The sequence below is a fragment of the Aplidium turbinatum genome, chromosome 6, assembly GCF_918807975.1.
Source record: "Aplidium turbinatum chromosome 6, kaAplTurb1.1, whole genome shotgun sequence".
NCBI classification, from domain to species: domain Eukaryota; kingdom Metazoa; phylum Chordata; class Ascidiacea; order Aplousobranchia; family Polyclinidae; genus Aplidium; species Aplidium turbinatum.
The window spans coordinates 2,702,069-2,724,234 of NC_137477.1; the positions used below are offsets into that span (position 1 = coordinate 2,702,069).

The 22,166-nt window shown below is 41.1% G+C and overlaps 3 protein-coding genes across 3 annotated transcripts; 1 reads left to right on the forward strand and 2 right to left on the reverse strand.

Annotated features, from left to right (window-relative positions):
* Window positions 1-1,300: 1,300 nt before the first annotated feature.
* LOC145771772 (uncharacterized) lies at window positions 1,301-6,422 on the reverse strand. The gene is made up of 2 exons (XM_082583504.1): window positions 5,688-6,422; window positions 1,301-1,618 (listed from the first exon to the last, which is right to left on the reverse strand). The coding sequence occupies exons 1-2, from the start codon at window positions 6,420-6,422 to the stop codon at window positions 1,604-1,606; spliced, it is 750 nt and encodes a 249-aa protein (XP_082439630.1). The 3' UTR covers window positions 1,301-1,603.
* Window positions 6,423-6,829: 407 nt separating this feature from the next.
* On the reverse strand, window positions 6,830-12,058 carry LOC145771775 (uncharacterized). Its single transcript, XM_082583506.1, has 2 exons — window positions 11,324-12,058; window positions 6,830-7,254 (listed from the first exon to the last, which is right to left on the reverse strand). Exons 1-2 carry the CDS (start codon window positions 12,056-12,058, stop codon window positions 7,240-7,242), a joined length of 750 nt encoding a protein of 249 aa, XP_082439632.1. The 3' UTR covers window positions 6,830-7,239.
* Window positions 12,059-14,007: 1,949 nt separating this feature from the next.
* Window positions 14,008-22,075, forward strand: LOC145771489 (elongation factor 1-beta-like). The gene is made up of 6 exons (XM_082583182.1): window positions 14,008-14,204; window positions 18,294-18,416; window positions 20,185-20,360; window positions 20,873-20,998; window positions 21,495-21,562; window positions 21,854-22,075. The coding sequence occupies exons 1-6, from the start codon at window positions 14,125-14,127 to the stop codon at window positions 21,938-21,940; spliced, it is 660 nt and encodes a 219-aa protein (XP_082439308.1). The 5' UTR covers window positions 14,008-14,124; the 3' UTR covers window positions 21,941-22,075.
* The last annotated feature ends 91 nt before the right edge of the window (window positions 22,076-22,166 follow it).

Sequence of the window (22,166 nt, forward strand, 5' to 3'; positions counted from 1 at the left end):
TATCCTTTTGCTATGCCACCTGACAGCACCATTTTGCAGGAATATTCATACCCACATTTTTGTTGAAAATGCTCTCAGAATGCACCAAATTCAAAGTGATTTTTCAAAATTTTCTGGGGGAGGCCCCCCAGACCCCCCGTCGCTGGGTGTCGTCTTAGGCGAACACGTCGTCGGGCTTCGCCCGCCGGTCGTCAAAACCTCTCCTTTCAAAATTCCCGGCTACACTACTGGTCTTAACACTAAATTGACATATTGAAATTTTTGTGGATACCGGTGTTTAAGAGGTTAAAATGCCAAAATCATTCAAATTTATTCGGCACCCCCTAACGAAAAGTTGGCCCCTCCTTGCTCTGCGGTCTGGCTACGGCCCTGTGTGTGTTGATCCGAAATAAAATTTATCGGCGATTTATTTCGTTGTTTTTGTTTTGGATATGGACAACTTTGTTTGACGCAAATAAATAATAATAAAAAAAAATAATAATTATCGGCGATAATCAAATATTGCCTTTGGCGATAACGATTGTGACGCCCTCATGTCGCCTAGAGCGCACATGTGAGTCTAGTAAAGTTCGATTAGCGTACGGTAATTTATTTAAGCTAACTTAATCGGGGTTTTGAGTTTATTCAAATAGTTCGCGAGTCCTGATTATTACCCTGGCTAACTTTTCTGGACAAGACCACAACACATATTATATTACAAGTTACATTGTTTATAATTATTTTAGTATATTGAAATAATCTGACACAAAGTAGTTAGGACCAGCCATATAAGCATGCGTCGATGCCTGCCGCGCATCTGAGCTAGTCTAGATGAAAATTCAACTAGATTCAACTAAATCCAATTAACCTCCCCCTCTTTTCTGGCAAGCAAACACCTGCTTATATTTCTGGTCCAGCCAATGGAAACACTCGAACAATCTACATAGATACTTTTCAGCCAATCAAATCATTCAGCTACGAAAGTTTATGTAATTTTTCACTCTGTGTTGTGTGCGACGCGAACACAACAGGTGCGGTAGTTAATTGCGCCGGTGACGTCACGATTTTCCTAATCCACCCGGCAGGACTGAGCAACTGTTAAAGCACGCCAACTTGAAGAAATCACTCGGTTTCCAATGACTGCTTCGCAGCAATGAAGTTTATACGGTTTTTCTGTCAAGAAATAACACAACATAAGACACTAGTCACAATTCAGCAAGCACAACAGTCGAACTGATAAACGTACCAAATTTGTTGACAAACAGTTCTCAATCCACTGTACGGTACACAAGTTCCACAGGTTGGCCAATGACGCACTGAATAAATAAATTCGCGATGTTACCTTACACAATTATTACGTAGGCTACCGTACCGTACAACCATAACGCTAGGTCAATAATCATTAAAAAACAAAGAAACGTGGCAATTCACTTGGCCTAGTTAAGATCGGTTTACGAGAACTAATTTCCATTAGGCTGACAAATTATTGGTCAATAATTCAGTAGTAAACATAAATCCACAATTCACGACACAAATCAATCAATCATACAATTCAGAATAATGAACGTACCGGTAGTATGACCGGATCAGTAATGCCAAATGATGCACTTGTACGCGAAGGATTCTATAGTGATTGACTCTGCAATATTTAAGTTTGAAGTATTAGCCTAACAACAATTTACGCACATCAGAGATACGTTACGTTTGTTTACGGTAGACAGTCAACATTCAGCTACAAAAAACATTATTACATCACAAGTACGCTCACCAGTAAGTTGAACTTTGAGATAGCAAGCTGCAAATATGGAATTCAGCCTACACGCAAATAAGTATTACCATAGCAGTTGTCAAACTTAAGTCCTGTAGAAGTACATAACAGAGAAGCAGCTAACAAAGCATAAACATCAATCAATCAACTTTCAGTCACAAACTACAGTGACTAACAAGTTCGGCTAGCTGGCAAACTAGCAGCAAAAACGAAAACGTCTCGAAAGTTCCATAGACAATCTCGTGGTGAGTGTTGCCATTTGCAAAGAGCGATAACATAACAATGAAGGGGAAACGACGCTAGGTGGCGAATACACAAATTAACGGGAGTAATGCGGTAAAACGAAAGGCAGGCCTTTCAAAGACCTGTTGAAAATCTAACACTCCCGGGCCAAAGAAGGGCCAAACTGGGTCATTCTTTTCATGAATAAAAGTTTTTCAACAGTCTATTGTCATGTAACAGTTCAGTCCTTTGACTCTTCCTCATCGCTCTGATCTTCCAGCAAAATCTCAACGGTGTCTATTGGTGTCTCATCTTCATCTGGATCATCTTCTTCCCTTTGGACAATTACACAAAGTTTGGATATTGGTCTCTTCAGAGATCCGGTTGCAGTCTTCACTTCTACGGAACGAACAACGCCGTGACGATCAGGAAATGTTTCAATTACTCTGCCTAGTGGCCATCGTTGTCTGGGAGCAGAGTCATCAATCAAAAGGACGATATCTCCTCTTCGGATATTCTCCTTTCTGTGAAGCCACTTTGCTCTTGACATCACAGATCGTGGGTATTCCTTAACCCACTGCTTCCAAAAGGTGTCTGCCAGAAACTGCACATGGCGGTATCGATCACTTGGTCGGTAGCCATCTCTGTCGCAGCTTAACATTGGCGGTAAATTCGATGAAGAATTCAACTTCAACAAGTGGTTAGGTGTCAGGGGTAAGTCGCCATCAACTTCCAGTTTCACATCGGTGAGTGGTCTTGAATTGACGATGTCTTCTACTTCAAGAAGTAATGTGTGCAATGTGTCATCATCGAGTGGTTGTTTTGGTAAGATGTTCATAAGAATTTGACGTACTGTGCGAATCATTCTCTCCCAGGCTCCGCCCATATGGCTGGCTGTTGGGGGGTTGAATGACCATTCTATTCCTTGTTGTCGAAGGCTCTGGTGGATCTGGTTCTGATTCCACTCATCGATGGCTTGCTTCAAGATTCTTTCACAACCCACAAAGTTGGTTCCATTGTCAGAGAAGATTTTCTTGATGGGGCCTCTGCGAGCTATGAAACGCCGTAGGGCATTTATGAATGCGCCAGTTGTCAGGTCTGGTGCCACTTCCAAGTGAATGGCTCTAGTTGTGAGACATGTGAAAAGGCAGCCGTATCTCTTAATGTCACTTCGTCTGTTTCGGACATTTAGCGGCCCAAAAAAGTCAACGCCAGTCTGTGAGAATGGTGGCTGTGACATTTGTAACCTTGCTTCTGGCAGTTCTGCCATGAGCTGTTGTCTAGGTTTTGCGGTCCTTCGCCGGCAAGGCAGGCATCTTGCAAGTACCCTTTTAACCGCAACTTTGGCATTAACTATCCAGTATTTTCGGTTAATATTGTTCAGTGTATGGCTTTCACCCATGTGCTTCGATTCGTTGGTATGACAATGTTCAATTATCAAGTCCGTTAAGTGGCGCTCTGGAGCTATGATAGCAGGATGTCGCGTTTCGAACGGTAAGTCGGATCTGTCGATTCTTCCGCCAACACGTAGAACATCTTTCATTAGGACAGGGCTGAGTTTTTCGAGTGGGATCCTCTTGGCTTTGGGCATGTTTGGGTGTTCTCCTTTGGATAGAGATTTGATCCAGGCTGGAAAACTCTGACGCTGCTCGTATTTGATTAACTCAATTTCTGCCTCATCAAGTTCTGGCACACTGATTGGTCCTTTCAGTGTAATCTGGGTTTCGTTCTTCATGCGCATCAGTAAGTATGATTTGAATCTCAGGAACCAGGCTACTGATAGTTTCAGTCGGCGCAGAGATGAGAAGTAGGAGATTAACCTGTTGGTTCCTTGGCTTTCAGTCGTAGAAGCAGTAAAGGTTTCGATTTTCCTCTTTGGTTTGTAAGCAGCAAAGATATCTTCAAATTGTGGTTTCTGAGCAGTTTGATTGGGCCATTCTTCTGGAGGTTTCCTCAGAAAATCTGGACCATTGAGCCACATCCCAGAATTCATCAAGGCTTTGGCCGTCATGCCCCTTGATGCTTGGTCAGCAGGGTTCTGCTTCGTGTCACGGACAAGAAAATTTGAAATGTCGGATTCAGCATCGAAATTATCTAAGCCTGTCTCCTTTGGTCGAGTACCTCTAAGCAACCAGCCTAAGGGCGTCCTGACTGCATCAGGTCCTTGCTTCGGGTTAGGTGCAAAGCGGCTTTCAATGCATCGGTGGGAGACAGCATGATCATTTCCGATCAACAGTGTAACTGTACCATGGTCCAGTTGCTTCAAGTCAATGCCTTGGAGGTGCTTGTGCGTTTGCAGATACTCCGGAGAAGGCGCTGGAGTTGGCTTGGTAGGTATCTTGTCAACGACGATCACATCTGTCAGTTCTTGCACTTCGCCGCCAACTACTGGTAGAACTTTCAACGCTACAGTTGAAGAACTGAAGGAATATGGTCCACTCGAAGACAGTGTTTGCACCTGGAAGTCACCAGATGGCTCAGGTTTCAGTTCAAGCATCTCTACAAGTTTTTGTTCACAAAAGGTGCGGTTTGAACCAGAATCTAGGAGAGCATAAGTATGTATTACCTTTCCTTCTCCTGTCACACGTACGGGAACGATGTCCAAGTAAGTTGCCGAGTTGCTTGTTCTGGAATGGAAGGTTTCTACAACTTTATTTGTGTTCCTTTCTGATGGTCTTCTTACGGGATCATCTGGCTGGCTATCATTTCTTCTATTAGCAATGGGATTAGGGTGTCGTCTCTGGATTTGTTCTCCAGTTGTGACCAGATACCGATGTAAAAGAGAATGATGTGATGAGCTTCTGCATTCAGTGCATTTACCTCGGCTTCTGCAGTCGGCACGTATGTGATCTGGTCCAAGACAGTTTAAGCACAATTTGTTGTTCCTTACAAATTGCTCACGTTCAGTGACGGATTTGGCTTTGAACTCTTTGCAGTGTTGCAAATAATGTGTATTATCGCACAGGATACATTGTATGAGTCGCTTGTTGCCAATTCGGAGCTGTCCAGATCTTTCAGTAGGTTTTGTCACTACGTTAAACAGTGCAGCCTTTTGTTTCCCTTTGGTGTCAGGCTTGTTAAGTTTGTCGACATTTGATGAAAAGAGTTTCACGCCATAGATTGAATTGGCAATCCTAGATTCGTTCGTTATGAAGTCAGCAAAATGTTGGAATCCAGCCACTTTTCCAGTGTCATCATTGATTTTCAGAGCTTCAATTACCCACTTTTCTTTCAGAGACGCTGGCAGCTTATTTGCAAGGCAGGTGATAAACTGCACGGTATCCAAGTTCGAAGCTTCGGTGTTTGAGCTCAATGATGAACAACATCTTTTCAACAGGACGGACAACTTCTCCAATTGTTCGGGTTCGTGGTGAGAAATTCTGGTAACAGCTCTCAAGCGTTCCTCGCAAGCATGCGCAATAACGTGTGGTTGGCCATACCTCCGTTTCAATTCTTCCCACGCTTCATCATAGCAGTTGTGACCTTCGCTGCTATCGGCAAGGTGCCTTATTTGTTCACAGACTGCATCACAGCAGTGCTGCATGAGGTAAGACATCTTCCTGTCGGGTGTCAACCAATCAGAAATATGGGACTTAAAACGGTGCCAGAAAGCCCAGAAATCGAGTGGGTCACCAAAGAATTTCTTAACATCTGGTTTAGGTAGAAGTCGTTCTGAAAGATCAGGTTGTCGGCTAGTATAATAACAAGGGTAATTTACCTTTTGGTCTGGCATTCCTGCAGATGTTGCAGTTGGTTCTTGTTTGTGCCGCTCATCACCGTGACGCAGAGGTTCCAGGTGTGTGTCTTTGTGAGTGAAGGTTTGCTGTGGCAATCGTACGGGTGTCATTGATCCAATATTGATAACCGAAGAAGAATCATCTTGCCAGAGTGCGGCTTCAGTTTCAGCAGCTTTAATTTGACGCAGGTCTTCAGCTTCGGCTCTCTCACGTTCAAAGCGAGCTTTCTCTTGTTCCATGCGAACTAGTTCTTCTTCCTCTCGTCGCCTGGCATCATTCTGTTCTTTTGTCAAACGAGCTAGTTCCAATTTGGCATGTGCTTCACGTTGACGCAAACTATACATTGTACTCGATGACCGAATGCTTCCGGATTTGGAGCGATGGGAATGAGTACGCAAGGACGAGTGATGTGAGCGTAGTGGAGGAGTTTTAGTGTCTGTCCTCTCGCATTCCGAGAACCACTGTTTGACTCTATCAGCAAATTCTTCTTTACCTTGAATGTAATCTCGTTTAGTTGAAAGGCCTCCTGGAATTTGTTCATTCTCAGGGACATCGACACAAAGCGCCATTAAAGAGGCATAATTTTTGTCAATTTCTAACAGGATAGTCTGCACTTCTGTGAGGTTTTCACGTTTGCTCATCAGTTGTTCACCACGCTTGTAGCTGTCTCTCAAAGTATCAGCTGCTTGTTGAATAGCTTCGGCTTTGGAATCCATAGCTGTGTATGCAAATCCGCTTCGTAACAGCATAAGCTAACTTCAGCAAATGAGAGATGTCACGTAACACTGATGGGAACTAGGTAAGTAAACGCAAATTTGATCGTCAGGTTGGTGAAGATCAGCAGTTCGGTTCGATTGACGAAATCAGCTTCAGTTCAAAGATGGTCAAGCTTTGATGCCAAATTTGAAAAACGATGTTGTGTGCGACGCGAACACAACAGGTGCGGTAGTTAATTGCGCCGGTGACGTCACGATTTTCCTAATCCACCCGGCAGGACTGAGCAACTGTTAAAGCACGCCAACTTGAAGAAATCACTCGGTTTCCAATGACTGCTTCGCAGCAATGAAGTTTATACGGTTTTTCTGTCAAGAAATAACACAACATAAGACACTAGTCACAATTCAGCAAGCACAACAGTCGAACTGATAAACGTACCAAATTTGTTGACAAACAGTTCTCAATCCACTGTACGGTACACAAGTTCCACAGGTTGGCCAATGACGCACTGAATAAATAAATTCGCGATGTTACCTTACACAATTATTACGTAGGCTACCGTACCGTACAACCATAACGCTAGGTCAATAATCATTAAAAAACAAAGAAACGTGGCAATTCACTTGGCCTAGTTAAGATCGGTTTACGAGAACTAATTTCCATTAGGCTGACAAATTATTGGTCAATAATTCAGTAGTAAACATAAATCCACAATTCACGACACAAATCAATCAATCATACAATTCAGAATAATGAACGTACCGGTAGTATGACCGGATCAGTAATGCCAAATGATGCACTTGTACGCGAAGGATTCTATAGTGATTGACTCTGCAATATTTAAGTTTGAAGTATTAGCCTAACAACAATTTACGCACATCAGAGATACGTTACGTTTGTTTACGGTAGACAGTCAACATTCAGCTACAAAAAACATTATTACATCACAAGTACGCTCACCAGTAAGTTGAACTTTGAGATAGCAAGCTGCAAATATGGAATTCAGCCTACACGCAAATAAGTATTACCATAGCAGTTGTCAAACTTAAGTCCTGTAGAAGTACATAACAGAGAAGCAGCTAACAAAGCATAAACATCAATCAATCAACTTTCAGTCACAAACTACAGTGACTAACAAGTTCGGCTAGCTGGCAAACTAGCAGCAAAAACGAAAACGTCTCGAAAGTTCCATAGACAATCTCGTGGTGAGTGTTGCCATTTGCAAAGAGCGATAACATAACAATGAAGGGGAAACGACGCTAGGTGGCGAATACACAAATTAACGGGAGTAATGCGGTAAAACGAAAGGCAGGCCTTTCAAAGACCTGTTGAAAATCTAACACTCCCGGGCCAAAGAAGGGCCAAACTGGGTCATTCTTTTCATGAATAAAAGTTTTTCAACAGTCTATTGTCATGTAACAGTTCAGTCCTTTGACTCTTCCTCATCGCTCTGATCTTCCAGCAAAATCTCAACGGTGTCTATTGGTGTCTCATCTTCATCTGGATCATCTTCTTCCCTTTGGACAATTACACAAAGTTTGGATATTGGTCTCTTCAGAGATCCGGTTGCAGTCTTCACTTCTACGGAACGAACAACGCCGTGACGATCAGGAAATGTTTCAATTACTCTGCCTAGTGGCCATCGTTGTCTGGGAGCAGAGTCATCAATCAAAAGGACGATATCTCCTCTTCGGATATTCTCCTTTCTGTGAAGCCACTTTGCTCTTGACATCACAGATCGTGGGTATTCCTTAACCCACTGCTTCCAAAAGGTGTCTGCCAGAAACTGCACATGGCGGTATCGATCACTTGGTCGGTAGCCATCTCTGTCGCAGCTTAACATTGGCGGTAAATTCGATGAAGAATTCAACTTCAACAAGTGGTTAGGTGTCAGGGGTAAGTCGCCATCAACTTCCAGTTTCACATCGGTGAGTGGTCTTGAATTGACGATGTCTTCTACTTCAAGAAGTAATGTGTGCAATGTGTCATCATCGAGTGGTTGTTTTGGTAAGATGTTCATAAGAATTTGACGTACTGTGCGAATCATTCTCTCCCAGGCTCCGCCCATATGGCTGGCTGTTGGGGGGTTGAATGACCATTCTATTCCTTGTTGTCGAAGGCTCTGGTGGATCTGGTTCTGATTCCACTCATCGATGGCTTGCTTCAAGATTCTTTCACAACCCACAAAGTTGGTTCCATTGTCAGAGAAGATTTTCTTGATGGGGCCTCTGCGAGCTATGAAACGCCGTAGGGCATTTATGAATGCGCCAGTTGTCAGGTCTGGTGCCACTTCCAAGTGAATGGCTCTAGTTGTGAGACATGTGAAAAGGCAGCCGTATCTCTTAATGTCACTTCGTCTGTTTCGGACATTTAGCGGCCCAAAAAAGTCAACGCCAGTCTGTGAGAATGGTGGCTGTGACATTTGTAACCTTGCTTCTGGCAGTTCTGCCATGAGCTGTTGTCTAGGTTTTGCGGTCCTTCGCCGGCAAGGCAGGCATCTTGCAAGTACCCTTTTAACCGCAACTTTGGCATTAACTATCCAGTATTTTCGGTTAATATTGTTCAGTGTATGGCTTTCACCCATGTGCTTCGATTCGTTGGTATGACAATGTTCAATTATCAAGTCCGTTAAGTGGCGCTCTGGAGCTATGATAGCAGGATGTCGCGTTTCGAACGGTAAGTCGGATCTGTCGATTCTTCCGCCAACACGTAGAACATCTTTCATTAGGACAGGGCTGAGTTTTTCGAGTGGGATCCTCTTGGCTTTGGGCATGTTTGGGTGTTCTCCTTTGGATAGAGATTTGATCCAGGCTGGAAAACTCTGACGCTGCTCGTATTTGATTAACTCAATTTCTGCCTCATCAAGTTCTGGCACACTGATTGGTCCTTTCAGTGTAATCTGGGTTTCGTTCTTCATGCGCATCAGTAAGTATGATTTGAATCTCAGGAACCAGGCTACTGATAGTTTCAGTCGGCGCAGAGATGAGAAGTAGGAGATTAACCTGTTGGTTCCTTGGCTTTCAGTCGTAGAAGCAGTAAAGGTTTCGATTTTCCTCTTTGGTTTGTAAGCAGCAAAGATATCTTCAAATTGTGGTTTCTGAGCAGTTTGATTGGGCCATTCTTCTGGAGGTTTCCTCAGAAAATCTGGACCATTGAGCCACATCCCAGAATTCATCAAGGCTTTGGCCGTCATGCCCCTTGATGCTTGGTCAGCAGGGTTCTGCTTCGTGTCACGGACAAGAAAATTTGAAATGTCGGATTCAGCATCGAAATTATCTAAGCCTGTCTCCTTTGGTCGAGTACCTCTAAGCAACCAGCCTAAGGGCGTCCTGACTGCATCAGGTCCTTGCTTCGGGTTAGGTGCAAAGCGGCTTTCAATGCATCGGTGGGAGACAGCATGATCATTTCCGATCAACAGTGTAACTGTACCATGGTCCAGTTGCTTCAAGTCAATGCCTTGGAGGTGCTTGTGCGTTTGCAGATACTCCGGAGAAGGCGCTGGAGTTGGCTTGGTAGGTATCTTGTCAACGACGATCACATCTGTCAGTTCTTGCACTTCGCCGCCAACTACTGGTAGAACTTTCAACGCTACAGTTGAAGAACTGAAGGAATATGGTCCACTCGAAGACAGTGTTTGCACCTGGAAGTCACCAGATGGCTCAGGTTTCAGTTCAAGCATCTCTACAAGTTTTTGTTCACAAAAGGTGCGGTTTGAACCAGAATCTAGGAGAGCATAAGTATGTATTACCTTTCCTTCTCCTGTCACACGTACGGGAACGATGTCCAAGTAAGTTGCCGAGTTGCTTGTTCTGGAATGGAAGGTTTCTACAACTTTATTTGTGTTCCTTTCTGATGGTCTTCTTACGGGATCATCTGGCTGGCTATCATTTCTTCTATTAGCAATGGGATTAGGGTGTCGTCTCTGGATTTGTTCTCCAGTTGTGACCAGATACCGATGTAAAAGAGAATGATGTGATGAGCTTCTGCATTCAGTGCATTTACCTCGGCTTCTGCAGTCGGCACGTATGTGATCTGGTCCAAGACAGTTTAAGCACAATTTGTTGTTCCTTACAAATTGCTCACGTTCAGTGACGGATTTGGCTTTGAACTCTTTGCAGTGTTGCAAATAATGTGTATTATCGCACAGGATACATTGTATGAGTCGCTTGTTGCCAATTCGGAGCTGTCCAGATCTTTCAGTAGGTTTTGTCACTACGTTAAACAGTGCAGCCTTTTGTTTCCCTTTGGTGTCAGGCTTGTTAAGTTTGTCGACATTTGATGAAAAGAGTTTCACGCCATAGATTGAATTGGCAATCCTAGATTCGTTCGTTATGAAGTCAGCAAAATGTTGGAATCCAGCCACTTTTCCAGTGTCATCATTGATTTTCAGAGCTTCAATTACCCACTTTTCTTTCAGAGACGCTGGCAGCTTATTTGCAAGGCAGGTGATAAACTGCACGGTATCCAAGTTCGAAGCTTCGGTGTTTGAGCTCAATGATGAACAACATCTTTTCAACAGGACGGACAACTTCTCCAATTGTTCGGGTTCGTGGTGAGAAATTCTGGTAACAGCTCTCAAGCGTTCCTCGCAAGCATGCGCAATAACGTGTGGTTGGCCATACCTCCGTTTCAATTCTTCCCACGCTTCATCATAGCAGTTGTGACCTTCGCTGCTATCGGCAAGGTGCCTTATTTGTTCACAGACTGCATCACAGCAGTGCTGCATGAGGTAAGACATCTTCCTGTCGGGTGTCAACCAATCAGAAATATGGGACTTAAAACGGTGCCAGAAAGCCCAGAAATCGAGTGGGTCACCAAAGAATTTCTTAACATCTGGTTTAGGTAGAAGTCGTTCTGAAAGATCAGGTTGTCGGCTAGTATAATAACAAGGGTAATTTACCTTTTGGTCTGGCATTCCTGCAGATGTTGCAGTTGGTTCTTGTTTGTGCCGCTCATCACCGTGACGCAGAGGTTCCAGGTGTGTGTCTTTGTGAGTGAAGGTTTGCTGTGGCAATCGTACGGGTGTCATTGATCCAATATTGATAACCGAAGAAGAATCATCTTGCCAGAGTGCGGCTTCAGTTTCAGCAGCTTTAATTTGACGCAGGTCTTCAGCTTCGGCTCTCTCACGTTCAAAGCGAGCTTTCTCTTGTTCCATGCGAACTAGTTCTTCTTCCTCTCGTCGCCTGGCATCATTCTGTTCTTTTGTCAAACGAGCTAGTTCCAATTTGGCATGTGCTTCACGTTGACGCAAACTATACATTGTACTCGATGACCGAATGCTTCCGGATTTGGAGCGATGGGAATGAGTACGCAAGGACGAGTGATGTGAGCGTAGTGGAGGAGTTTTAGTGTCTGTCCTCTCGCATTCCGAGAACCACTGTTTGACTCTATCAGCAAATTCTTCTTTACCTTGAATGTAATCTCGTTTAGTTGAAAGGCCTCCTGGAATTTGTTCATTCTCAGGGACATCGACACAAAGCGCCATTAAAGAGGCATAATTTTTGTCAATTTCTAACAGGATAGTCTGCACTTCTGTGAGGTTTTCACGTTTGCTCATCAGTTGTTCACCACGCTTGTAGCTGTCTCTCAAAGTATCAGCTGCTTGTTGAATAGCTTCGGCTTTGGAATCCATAGCTGTGTATGCAAATCCGCTTCGTAACAGCATAAGCTAACTTCAGCAAATGAGAGATGTCACGTAACACTGATGGGAACTAGGTAAGTAAACGCAAATTTGATCGTCAGGTTGGTGAAGATCAGCAGTTCGGTTCGATTGACGAAATCAGCTTCAGTTCAAAGATGGTCAAGCTTTGATGCCAAATTTGAAAAACGATGTTGTGTGCGACGCGAACACAACAGGTGCGGTAGTTAATTGCGCCGGTGACGTCACGATTTTCCTAATCCACCCGGCAGGACTGAGCAACTGTTAAAGCACGCCAACTTGAAGAAATCACTCGGTTTCCAATGACTGCTTCGCAGCAATGAAGTTTATACGGTTTTTCTGTCAAGAAATAACACAACATAAGACACTAGTCACAATTCAGCAAGCACAACAGTCGAACTGATAAACGTACCAAATTTGTTGACAAACAGTTCTCAATCCACTGTACGGTACACAAGTTCCACAGGTTGGCCAATGACGCACTGAATAAATAAATTCGCGATGTTACCTTACACAATTATTACGTAGGCTACCGTACCGTACAACCATAACGCTAGGTCAATAATCATTAAAAAACAAAGAAACGTGGCAATTCACTTGGCCTAGTTAAGATCGGTTTACGAGAACTAATTTCCATTAGGCTGACAAATTATTGGTCAATAATTCAGTAGTAAACATAAATCCACAATTCACGACACAAATCAATCAATCATACAATTCAGAATAATGAACGTACCGGTAGTATGACCGGATCAGTAATGCCAAATGATGCACTTGTACGCGAAGGATTCTATAGTGATTGACTCTGCAATATTTAAGTTTGAAGTATTAGCCTAACAACAATTTACGCACATCAGAGATACGTTACGTTTGTTTACGGTAGACAGTCAACATTCAGCTACAAAAAACATTATTACATCACAAGTACGCTCACCAGTAAGTTGAACTTTGAGATAGCAAGCTGCAAATATGGAATTCAGCCTACACGCAAATAAGTATTACCATAGCAGTTGTCAAACTTAAGTCCTGTAGAAGTACATAACAGAGAAGCAGCTAACAAAGCATAAACATCAATCAATCAACTTTCAGTCACAAACTACAGTGACTAACAAGTTCGGCTAGCTGGCAAACTAGCAGCAAAAACGAAAACGTCTCGAAAGTTCCATAGACAATCTCGTGGTGAGTGTTGCCATTTGCAAAGAGCGATAACATAACAATGAAGGGGAAACGACGCTAGGTGGCGAATACACAAATTAACGGGAGTAATGCGGTAAAACGAAAGGCAGGCCTTTCAAAGACCTGTTGAAAATCTAACACTCTGTAATTAAGTGATTTTATGTCAGGACATCCTGTGGTGAATTGTGTATGGTCAGATCTGTTTACGGAAGTTTCCACATATTTTCAGGCAGCCACCATTTGTTTATGACACACCTTTGTTTATGGTTAGCCATTAGATAATACGAAACCAAGGAACACATTTGTTTATGTTTATGAAACACATTTGTTTGTGTTTAGCTACAATAAGTAGCTGATGATATGGGGTTGTTACACGATAAACGATAACTGAAAAAATAATTAAGCAATAACGATAAGAGATAAAAATTTATCGCCGATAATTATCGCCGATAAATTATCGCCGATAATGCCCATCACTGCATTTAAGTTAATTAAATCTTGAGTTTTGTGGTATTTAAATTTTTACAGAGGAGAAAATGCCTTTTCTTGCCCTCCCTACCACTTGTCTACGCCACTGCAATGAGCAGATAGGCTGGCAAGAAGCGCCAACAAATCTTGCAAGTTTATAATTTCTAGTCAAAGTGCTTCTTAAAAAGTGAACTTGTTCACTTTCAATTCAAAATAATATGACAGGATACCATATTTTCACTTTTTTTGCCACGCGCAGTTGCTTAATTTCTCTTTTCAGCTTGAAATTTTACAGATATCCTTGTGAAATTGTAATTGCCAACTGGTACGGTAGTTTATCTGTGCAGGATTATATCCATATTTAAAAATTTTGAAGTAACTTTCAATCAAACAATATGGGATTTGGAAATATTAAGTCAGACAATGGAGTTCAAGCACTCAACACATTCTTAGAAGACAAATCTTACATTGAAGGGTGCGTAGATATTTTTTTCATTTTCAGATAGTTTAAAATTAGGTTAAGGCTTAACTTTTTTTCTGTGACCCAATTTCAAAAAATACATTTTTATTTGACCTTGAAGTTGTCCGCCCCATTAGCTCAGTAGTAACGTGCCCAGCTCAAAATCACACGGCGCTGGTTCGACTCTTGAGGTGTGCGCTTGAGCAACACATTTCCGACTGCTCTCCATTCAGCTGCACCGAGTAAATGGAATAATTCCCTGACAACAACATTTCAACAATCGAAAAATTTTACTCTGCCAATCTCGGTAACCGGCGCTGCGTCAAGAGCCTCTACAAGTACTGGTACGTACCGATGTGAAACTACCGGTACTAGGAATAACCTATCAAGGCTTTGTCAGTCCGAGGATAAAGATTCAAAACCAACCAACCAAGCAAAATCTGCCTGTTGTTAATGTCACAATCCCAAAAATATAATTTGTGACCCTATTTGGGTCTTAAATAATAGGAACTGGCTATTTTTACACACTTGTTGCCATGGTTTCAATCAGGTGTTGCCAAAGTTATGAAAGGTTAAGGCAGGGGTGGAGGACCTGCTGGCCGAATGCGGCCCGCGTTACTGTTCCATGTGGCCCTCGTCACAATTTCTTTGCGAATTTCTTTAAATTTCATACGTTGAAAGCGATGTACCAAAACATTCCACTGCTCAACTGTTATCAACGTTACATAAATGCTGATGATTTTCCAGTCATGCGCAAACATGCTTTGAAATATGTGTTTTTCTTTGGAAGCACCTATCGTTGCGAGCAGTTTGTTCCAAATTGAATCTAACAAAAAGTACTGTAGAGATGCAGTTAAGAGTTGCGACATCTTCCATGTCAGCAGACATCACACGACTCACTAAAAATATAAACTTTCAGCCATCCCACTCGGATGCAACCTGATTCGTACCATGAACAATTCATACCATCAGTTCATACCTTGAAAAGATCGAGAGAAAAAATTAAAAAATGACGAAGTCGTTGATCGATCGCAGTTTCAGCAAACATTTTAAAATTATCCGCAAACAAACAAAAACTCTTAGAATCATTATATACCAGGGTTGTCGGTATTTTACCCGACCCAAAAAAACCCAGAGCATCATATTTGTCCAGTTTTTAATAGAAAATTAAAAAAATCAACAAAAAAACTACAAGGCACTTAAAACAAACTTTAAATTAGGACTTAAGGATGTGATTGTGAAGTAAATTTCCAAGAATAAACTGAAAACGCAATGGATATTGTACAGTGCACAAAAATCAAGTAATGCCACTTTGTGGATACTACACTAAAACTCATTTATGCAAGAAAGCCTTATAGTTAAACTGGTGAAAGTAGGCTACTACTCTATTGTAGTCTGTACCGGATAAGATGTGAAATGCAATTTAGGAGGCTATTTACCAATTACAGATTCTGGATTCTAACGCATGGCTGTTTCACAGCATTTGCCTAAATGGCCATTGGCCACGCAATTGCTCATCCATTAGTCAAATACTATATATAATATATGTATAAATGATAAAAAATATTTAAACATGATGGCATAAATGCTCCTTGCCTTCAAATCTAAATCAAATGATGCAATGATGTGATTTCTACCACGGTAGCATCAACTTGGTATAGAAATCAGTGGATGATGCAACATCCAACTTGATCTTGAAATTAATGGATGATGCAACATTCAAGCAACAACAGCCCTAGTGCATTATTTTATTGAGTTATGCAAGCATGTACTGTGAGTGGAAGGCACTTCATCCGTAAAAAGTAGTTTTGAGGTGAAATAAGCATGAATCTACCTTTTTTGCATCTTTTTTAAAAAAACCCAATAAAACCCAAAAAAACCCGGGTTTTTTTAAAAAAACCCGGGCGGGTTGGGCTTTTTTAAAAAAACCCGGGTTTTTCTCAACCCTGTTATATACCAGAAATTTTGAAATGTTTACGGAAACTCCGATCAACCCTAACCCTTTTAAAATATTTGCGGAAACTCCGATTAATCCTAACCATTTTAAAATGTTTACGGAAACTGCGGAAAAACGGAAACTGCAATTAGCGACTTTGGCTTTGTTCAATTTTTTTCTCTCGATCTTTTTAGTTTGTTTGTTTGGGGAAACACCCTAACCCTTTTAAAATGCTTGCGGAAACTTTGATCAACCCTAACCTTTTTTAAATGTTTGCGGAAACTGCGATCAGCAACTTCGGCAAACTCTTAGGATCATTACTGGAAATTTTAAAATGTTTGCGGAAAAACGGAAACTGCGATTAGCGATGTTCTATTTTTTTCTCGATCTTTTTAGTGTGTTTGCGGATACCGATACTCTAACCCTAACTACCGATACTCTGATACCCTAACCTTGCGGAAACTTTGATCAGCGACTTCGGCTTTTTTTAATTTTTTCTCTTGATCTTTTCAAGGTACGAACTGACGGTACGAATTGTTCATGGTACAAATTAGGTTGCACCCATCCCACTCGCTGTGAAAGTGAAATAAATCATTGTCTACTTTGCTGCATTTTTTATCTGTAAACAAAATTTCAAAATTTTATTGGCCTGCCTGTGTTATTTCTCATTTTATGTGGCCCGTAATACTAAAAAGGTTCCCCACCCCTGGGTTAAGGTAAGGGTTAGAGTTAGGAATAAGGTTAGGGTTTTGATTTTTGCCGAGAACTAAAAATAATTCCAAAATACAAATTTTTGTTTTCAACAGCTTATTTAGGCTGTGGCTATATTTACACTATATAGTGTAAGTGTAGCCTCAATAGTGTTGCCAGATAAGGAATTCTGCCCTAATTTGAGAAAAGTTTAAAACTGTTGAAAACCCTAAACCCTTCCTAACTTTAATCCTAACTCTGGCAACACCTGATTGTAATCATGGCATCAAGTGTGGAAAATTAGTCACTTCCAACCTAAAAATGGTTCTTTATGGTTAGTCTTTTAAACAAGAGTTGTTGGCATGTTTTTTCACTGCTTTCTGTTGTGTTGCATCTGTAATTTATGACTTGTATGTTGTGTACCGGTACAATAGAATATTGGTTCAGTATTATTTGTAGGATGCAACGTATTTTGTCGCGGGAACACTTCACCCCCTTAAAAAATTGAGAGAAAAAATAGAAGAAAGCCGAAGTTGCTGATCGGAGTTTCCGCAAACATTTTAAAATTTTCCACTTGAATTAATCATTGAATTTTAATGGGTCACCACAAAATAAACTATGTGACTTTTTCTTTCATTGCTTAGGCTACACGATTATATGGCATCGTACAACACATAGCCTAACACTAACAGTGTGAATTATCTGTGAGATTCACACCTCCTGAGATCTTAAGTTGTGTTGTTTCAAAATTTGTTCCAATGCTCAGAAAAAAATAAATGTAATAGACCTAATATCAGGATGCCTGTTGCCTGTCTGCAGGTATAAATGGGCTTTCTTAAATTTTGACAAGACAAATTGCAACAAAGCCACCTGATTAGTTGCCACAACGCATTGATGCTGTTTTTGGTTAAAGAAATGACTGAAATGTCGGGTTAACCAAATAAAGTCAAACTTGACTTTCCTTCCAATTCGAAAATTTTATTTCCTTATCAAAAAAAACGTTTATTTAACTAAAAAGTTTCACTTTGCAAGAAAAGTACGATATCGTTACAAGGCATAAGAGTGGAGAAACAAGAAGCAAACTTGTATTTATATTGTGTCAAAATTACGTAGTTCTAATGTTAGGTGGCAACTCAACTCTGTATTTTTTTCTCTCAATTTTTTAAAGGGCAAAATTTTGAACTGTTTGCAGCAACTCCGTTCAGTGACTTTGGCTCTGTTGTGTATTTTCTCAATCCTTTCAGGGGACAAAATCGGGGGACGACGTGTTCAGGGGAGGAAATAGGTTGCACCCTTATTTGTATGGTTGTATCTCAACCCCAAAGTTAGAGTTGTTGAGTGATAGTAAACCCACCAGTTTAAATTTAAGAAAATGACCATGCATAATAGCTTGGACAAGCAAAAAAACTTTTATATCTATGTCACATTTGCAAGTCTTAAAAGTTTTTTTTGTGTTAGTGTTTGTGTTTTTTTTTCAGGTTTGTTCCATCACAAGCAGATGTTGCTGTGTTTGAAGCAATTACTTCTGCTCCTTCAGAGAAGTATGCTCATGCTTTGAGATGGTTCAACCAAGTTAAGTCTTACCAAACAGAATTCCCCAGGTGTGTATTGAATTAAGAAATTAACTGAGTTGTTATGTTATTGTTGACAAGCATAGGCGCCGGCATTTATTTTTGCACGGGGTGGCAGATAGCACAATATGGCAACCTAAAAACTTTCAAACTGTATGTTTTTGTTTGATTTTTACTAAGCATGTTTCATAGATGCAATTGTCTTTTCACACCTGATTTGCAGTTTGATAATTTACAAAGCAACTTTAAAACAAAGCGCAGCATGTATGTCGTGAATTTTATTGTTACGTTGCTGCTCTGATACTTAACATTTGGCAAAAGTATTTTTGCGAACAGCAGCTCTGTCAATCCAACTGGTCAAGTTGTAACCGTGAAGCTTCAGCTTGATAAACATTTAAAATTAGGACGTGGTTCAATTGCTGTTGCGTCATGGTAGATCCCAAGTAGGTTTTTATGCGCCTGAGTGCACTAAACGATCGCTCCGCCTCGCAGGTGGTAGAAGGCAACGATAAGTATATTTTCCCAATGCAGACCACGTTTGGAAGCATTAATGAAATTGTTTCATTGCTTGCAAATAGATCAAGCAATTGCGACATAGTTGAAACAAAAATCTATTTTTGCTGTTGAAAACTTTCCAGCTGTTGCAATTCCAGACGCAGAAGCGTTGGGTTTGTGTCATCTTCATATGTAGCAGCGACATATTCAAAAGCAGCTCTGTTCTCTTCCGATGCTTGATCCTTGGCAAGCAGAACTGTTTCCATGTCGATATTATGAGCAGTTTAAAAATTTTCAAAAAAGATTTTTGAGGAAGGCAATGGAAAGATCGTATTTTATTGATTAATATAATATCCCACTGTAAACTTAACAGATGTAACAATGCCTTATGACAAGTAACAAATAAAACGATCGCAACAACAACAAGGAAAAAACTCGTAGCCACGTGTTGCGTAATCTTCACGTAGCTTGCTTGATGTTACGCGAGTATCATGCTTGTGACAAAAACAATCATTTTCTTCGCAATACTGTATTGGTTCACCTCTTGCTTTACGTTGATTTGAAGCGAAAACCAATGATCAAAAAAAGATTTAAACGTCCGTTCAAATTACATTTATTCGCAGTAAGTAATGTAACCTAAACGGGGTGGCTGCCACCCTGCCACAGCAGTTACGGGGTGGCGTGGCCACCCCGTAAGTCGGCGCCAGTGTTGACAAGTACCGTACTAAAACAACAGTCTGTGTGTGTTTTATATACAGTACAGTTAGTGCCTTTTATGTTTGTTGTTAAAAGTGACCAGCGTCAGAGAAGCATCTAGAACTACTGGATCTTATTTAGATTGCTGTTGTGAAAGATAATAAACCGAAACCAGCACAAAGCCAATGCTCTGTTTACTGCAACAAACAATATAAATATCATAAACAGTTAAATAACAGCCTCATTCGATTTTCAGTTTATTATAAACACTAAACAGTGGTTATATTTACCAAACCACATATAGTGAAAATAGCCTTTGAGGCTGTAATCATTGTATATCACTCAAGTATAATTACCAGCGGATAACAGTTACAGCATACAGAAAAAAATTTTGTAGACAAAAGCTGTTTAAGTGTTTAATCAACTATTTTGCATATTTAGTAAATGAGCCAGTGCTGTTAGTGCATCCAATCCTAAGTTGTCACTGTTTGTTTATCAGAACCAGTCAAAACACATTGTATCTGTGTCATTCTAATAATCTAATTAAAACTTATATTCTACCTATCCATGTTTTTAATGAATCAACAATTGTCTGATTGTCTTATAGTCTCCCTGGGATTAAGAAACCAGTTGATCAATATGGTCCTGCCCAGGCTGCCTCAAATGAAGCAGCAGAAGATTCAGACTCGGATGTTGACTTCTTTGGATCAGAGTCAGAGGATGAAGAACAAGAAAAGCTCAAGGCAGAGAGAGTGAAAATGTATCAGGAGAAGAAGAGCAAAAGTTAGTGAAACTACTTGTGGTTAACTTATTGTGTTACGTTACGTGGTGGAGTGCACCAAAAAAATGGTAGGATGTAGGATCTGTCACTTCGGTGATGATTTAAAGTTTATGCAAGCAGGTGCATTAGAAGTTATGAACACGCAGTTTGTGTTTGGATGAAACGTGCAATGGTTGCAGACCGACATTGACTCCATTATTGTAGTTTAATGCAGTTTAGCAGAGCTCTTATGAGCGCACTTCATGTTATCTACATTATTCTAAAGTTGAAATAATTTTTTGCCGTCTAAGGCCGTTACTTGTAAACTATTCAACCATAAAATGGTATACGCTGTCTTGGGATATGCACTGATTAGGTGCATTTCTTGATTAGCTGGATCTGAATCACCATTGCTCAATCTTGCTGTTTCGTTTGAAGTAGTAATGTTCGCTAATTACTAGTGATCACTGTTTGCTGGAATATAATAAAACAATAGAAGTGCAAGAACCTAAAACATGTTTGCTGACGTCAACAGAGGCCGCTGTGATCGCCAAATCGAACATTATCTTTGACGTGAAACCCTGGGATGACGAGACCGACATGGCAGAGCTAGAGCGACTGGTCCGAACGGTGGCCACTGACGGCCTGCTGTGGGGAGCTTGTAAGTGAAATCCTTGCACAATCACTTGTAAATAATTTTAAACATCTGAATCCTTGGTGCACTGATAAAATGATCACCATCGTCTATTACCACACCAATGCTGGGAGATGATTTCCATAAATTCTAAGCTACTCGTCCAATTCGTAAAAGTGCGGTAGTACCGTACCACTCTTTATAGCGAAACCGTGCACCTTATGTTTAGGGAACTGAAAAAAAAAAAATCGACTCAACTTTTGATGGGGAACTCGCACGAAAGCGAGCGAGTGATGTGCATACAGTCTTTGCATGAATCAGCATGAATTGGCAACACTACCACTTCAATTTGAAAGTTGAAGTATAACGCAATGTTCTTGAGTGACGTTCCCATCTGTGGTATGATTCGGGCCTATTGCTTCAGCGGGTAATGAAGTTGACCAAGTGTGGTTGTTTTAACGTTAATAAGAGTTTCTGTTATGTTGACATTCTATTTTGAATATTTTTATTTCAAATTTTCTAGCCAAACTTGTTCCTGTTGGGTATGGCATCAAGAAGTTGCAAATTTCCTGCGTCGTTGAAGACGATAAGGTATGTTCTTGAGCGCGGTTTATGTTATTTGAGCTGCGCTTGACGACCCTCGTTCACACATCGAAGGTTAAACTGGTGTTGCTGCCTGCATCGTGGTGTGTGATCAGGGATGCGTAAGTGCAGTGGGCTGCCAGAATCTGCTCGTTCTTTTTATTACACTGATTTGCTAGTGACTGATTTATCTGCAGGCTACAATCCCGTTCACCGCGCGTCCCTTGCGCTTGTACCTACAAGTTGTTTGTTTAACAATCGCCGATGGCCGCACCAGCTAAATGGGATCTTGTTGTTCAGGTGTCCACAGACTTCATTGAGGAATCTGTCACCGCGTTTGAAGACTTCGTCCAATCTATCGACATCCAAGCCTTCAACAAGGTCTAGCTGCTGTAACGTCACCACCATGCATCACCGATGACTCGAAAATAGTTATGCTAAAACATCATGTTCCGCTGAGTTTCATAACCATCCTGTTCCACCGTGGTTATATTATTGGCAATACAACTCCTACGCTTATTCTGTTAACAAGTGCATCGCTAAGTGAAGCCTTTGCAGGGAATTCGAAAATTAACAAAATATTTCTGGTTTTATTAGTGAAATATATAAACAA

Excerpts from the sequence above, each read along its gene's own strand:
- LOC145771775 (XM_082583506.1), bottom strand. The coding sequence starts at position 12,058 with ATGGATTCCAAAGCCGAAGCTATTCAACAAGCAGCTGATACTTTGAGA.
- LOC145771772 (XM_082583504.1), bottom strand. The coding sequence starts at position 6,422 with ATGGATTCCAAAGCCGAAGCTATTCAACAAGCAGCTGATACTTTGAGA.
- LOC145771489 (XM_082583182.1), top strand. The coding sequence starts at position 14,125 with ATGGGATTTGGAAATATTAAGTCAGACAATGGAGTTCAAGCACTCAAC. Across the intron at positions 14,205-18,293 it reads GACAAATCTTACATTGAAGG|GTTTGTTCCATCACAAGCAG; the intron begins GTGCGTAGATAT and ends TTTTTTTTTCAG. Across the intron at positions 20,361-20,872 it reads TCAGGAGAAGAAGAGCAAAA|AGGCCGCTGTGATCGCCAAA; the intron begins GTTAGTGAAACT and ends TGACGTCAACAG.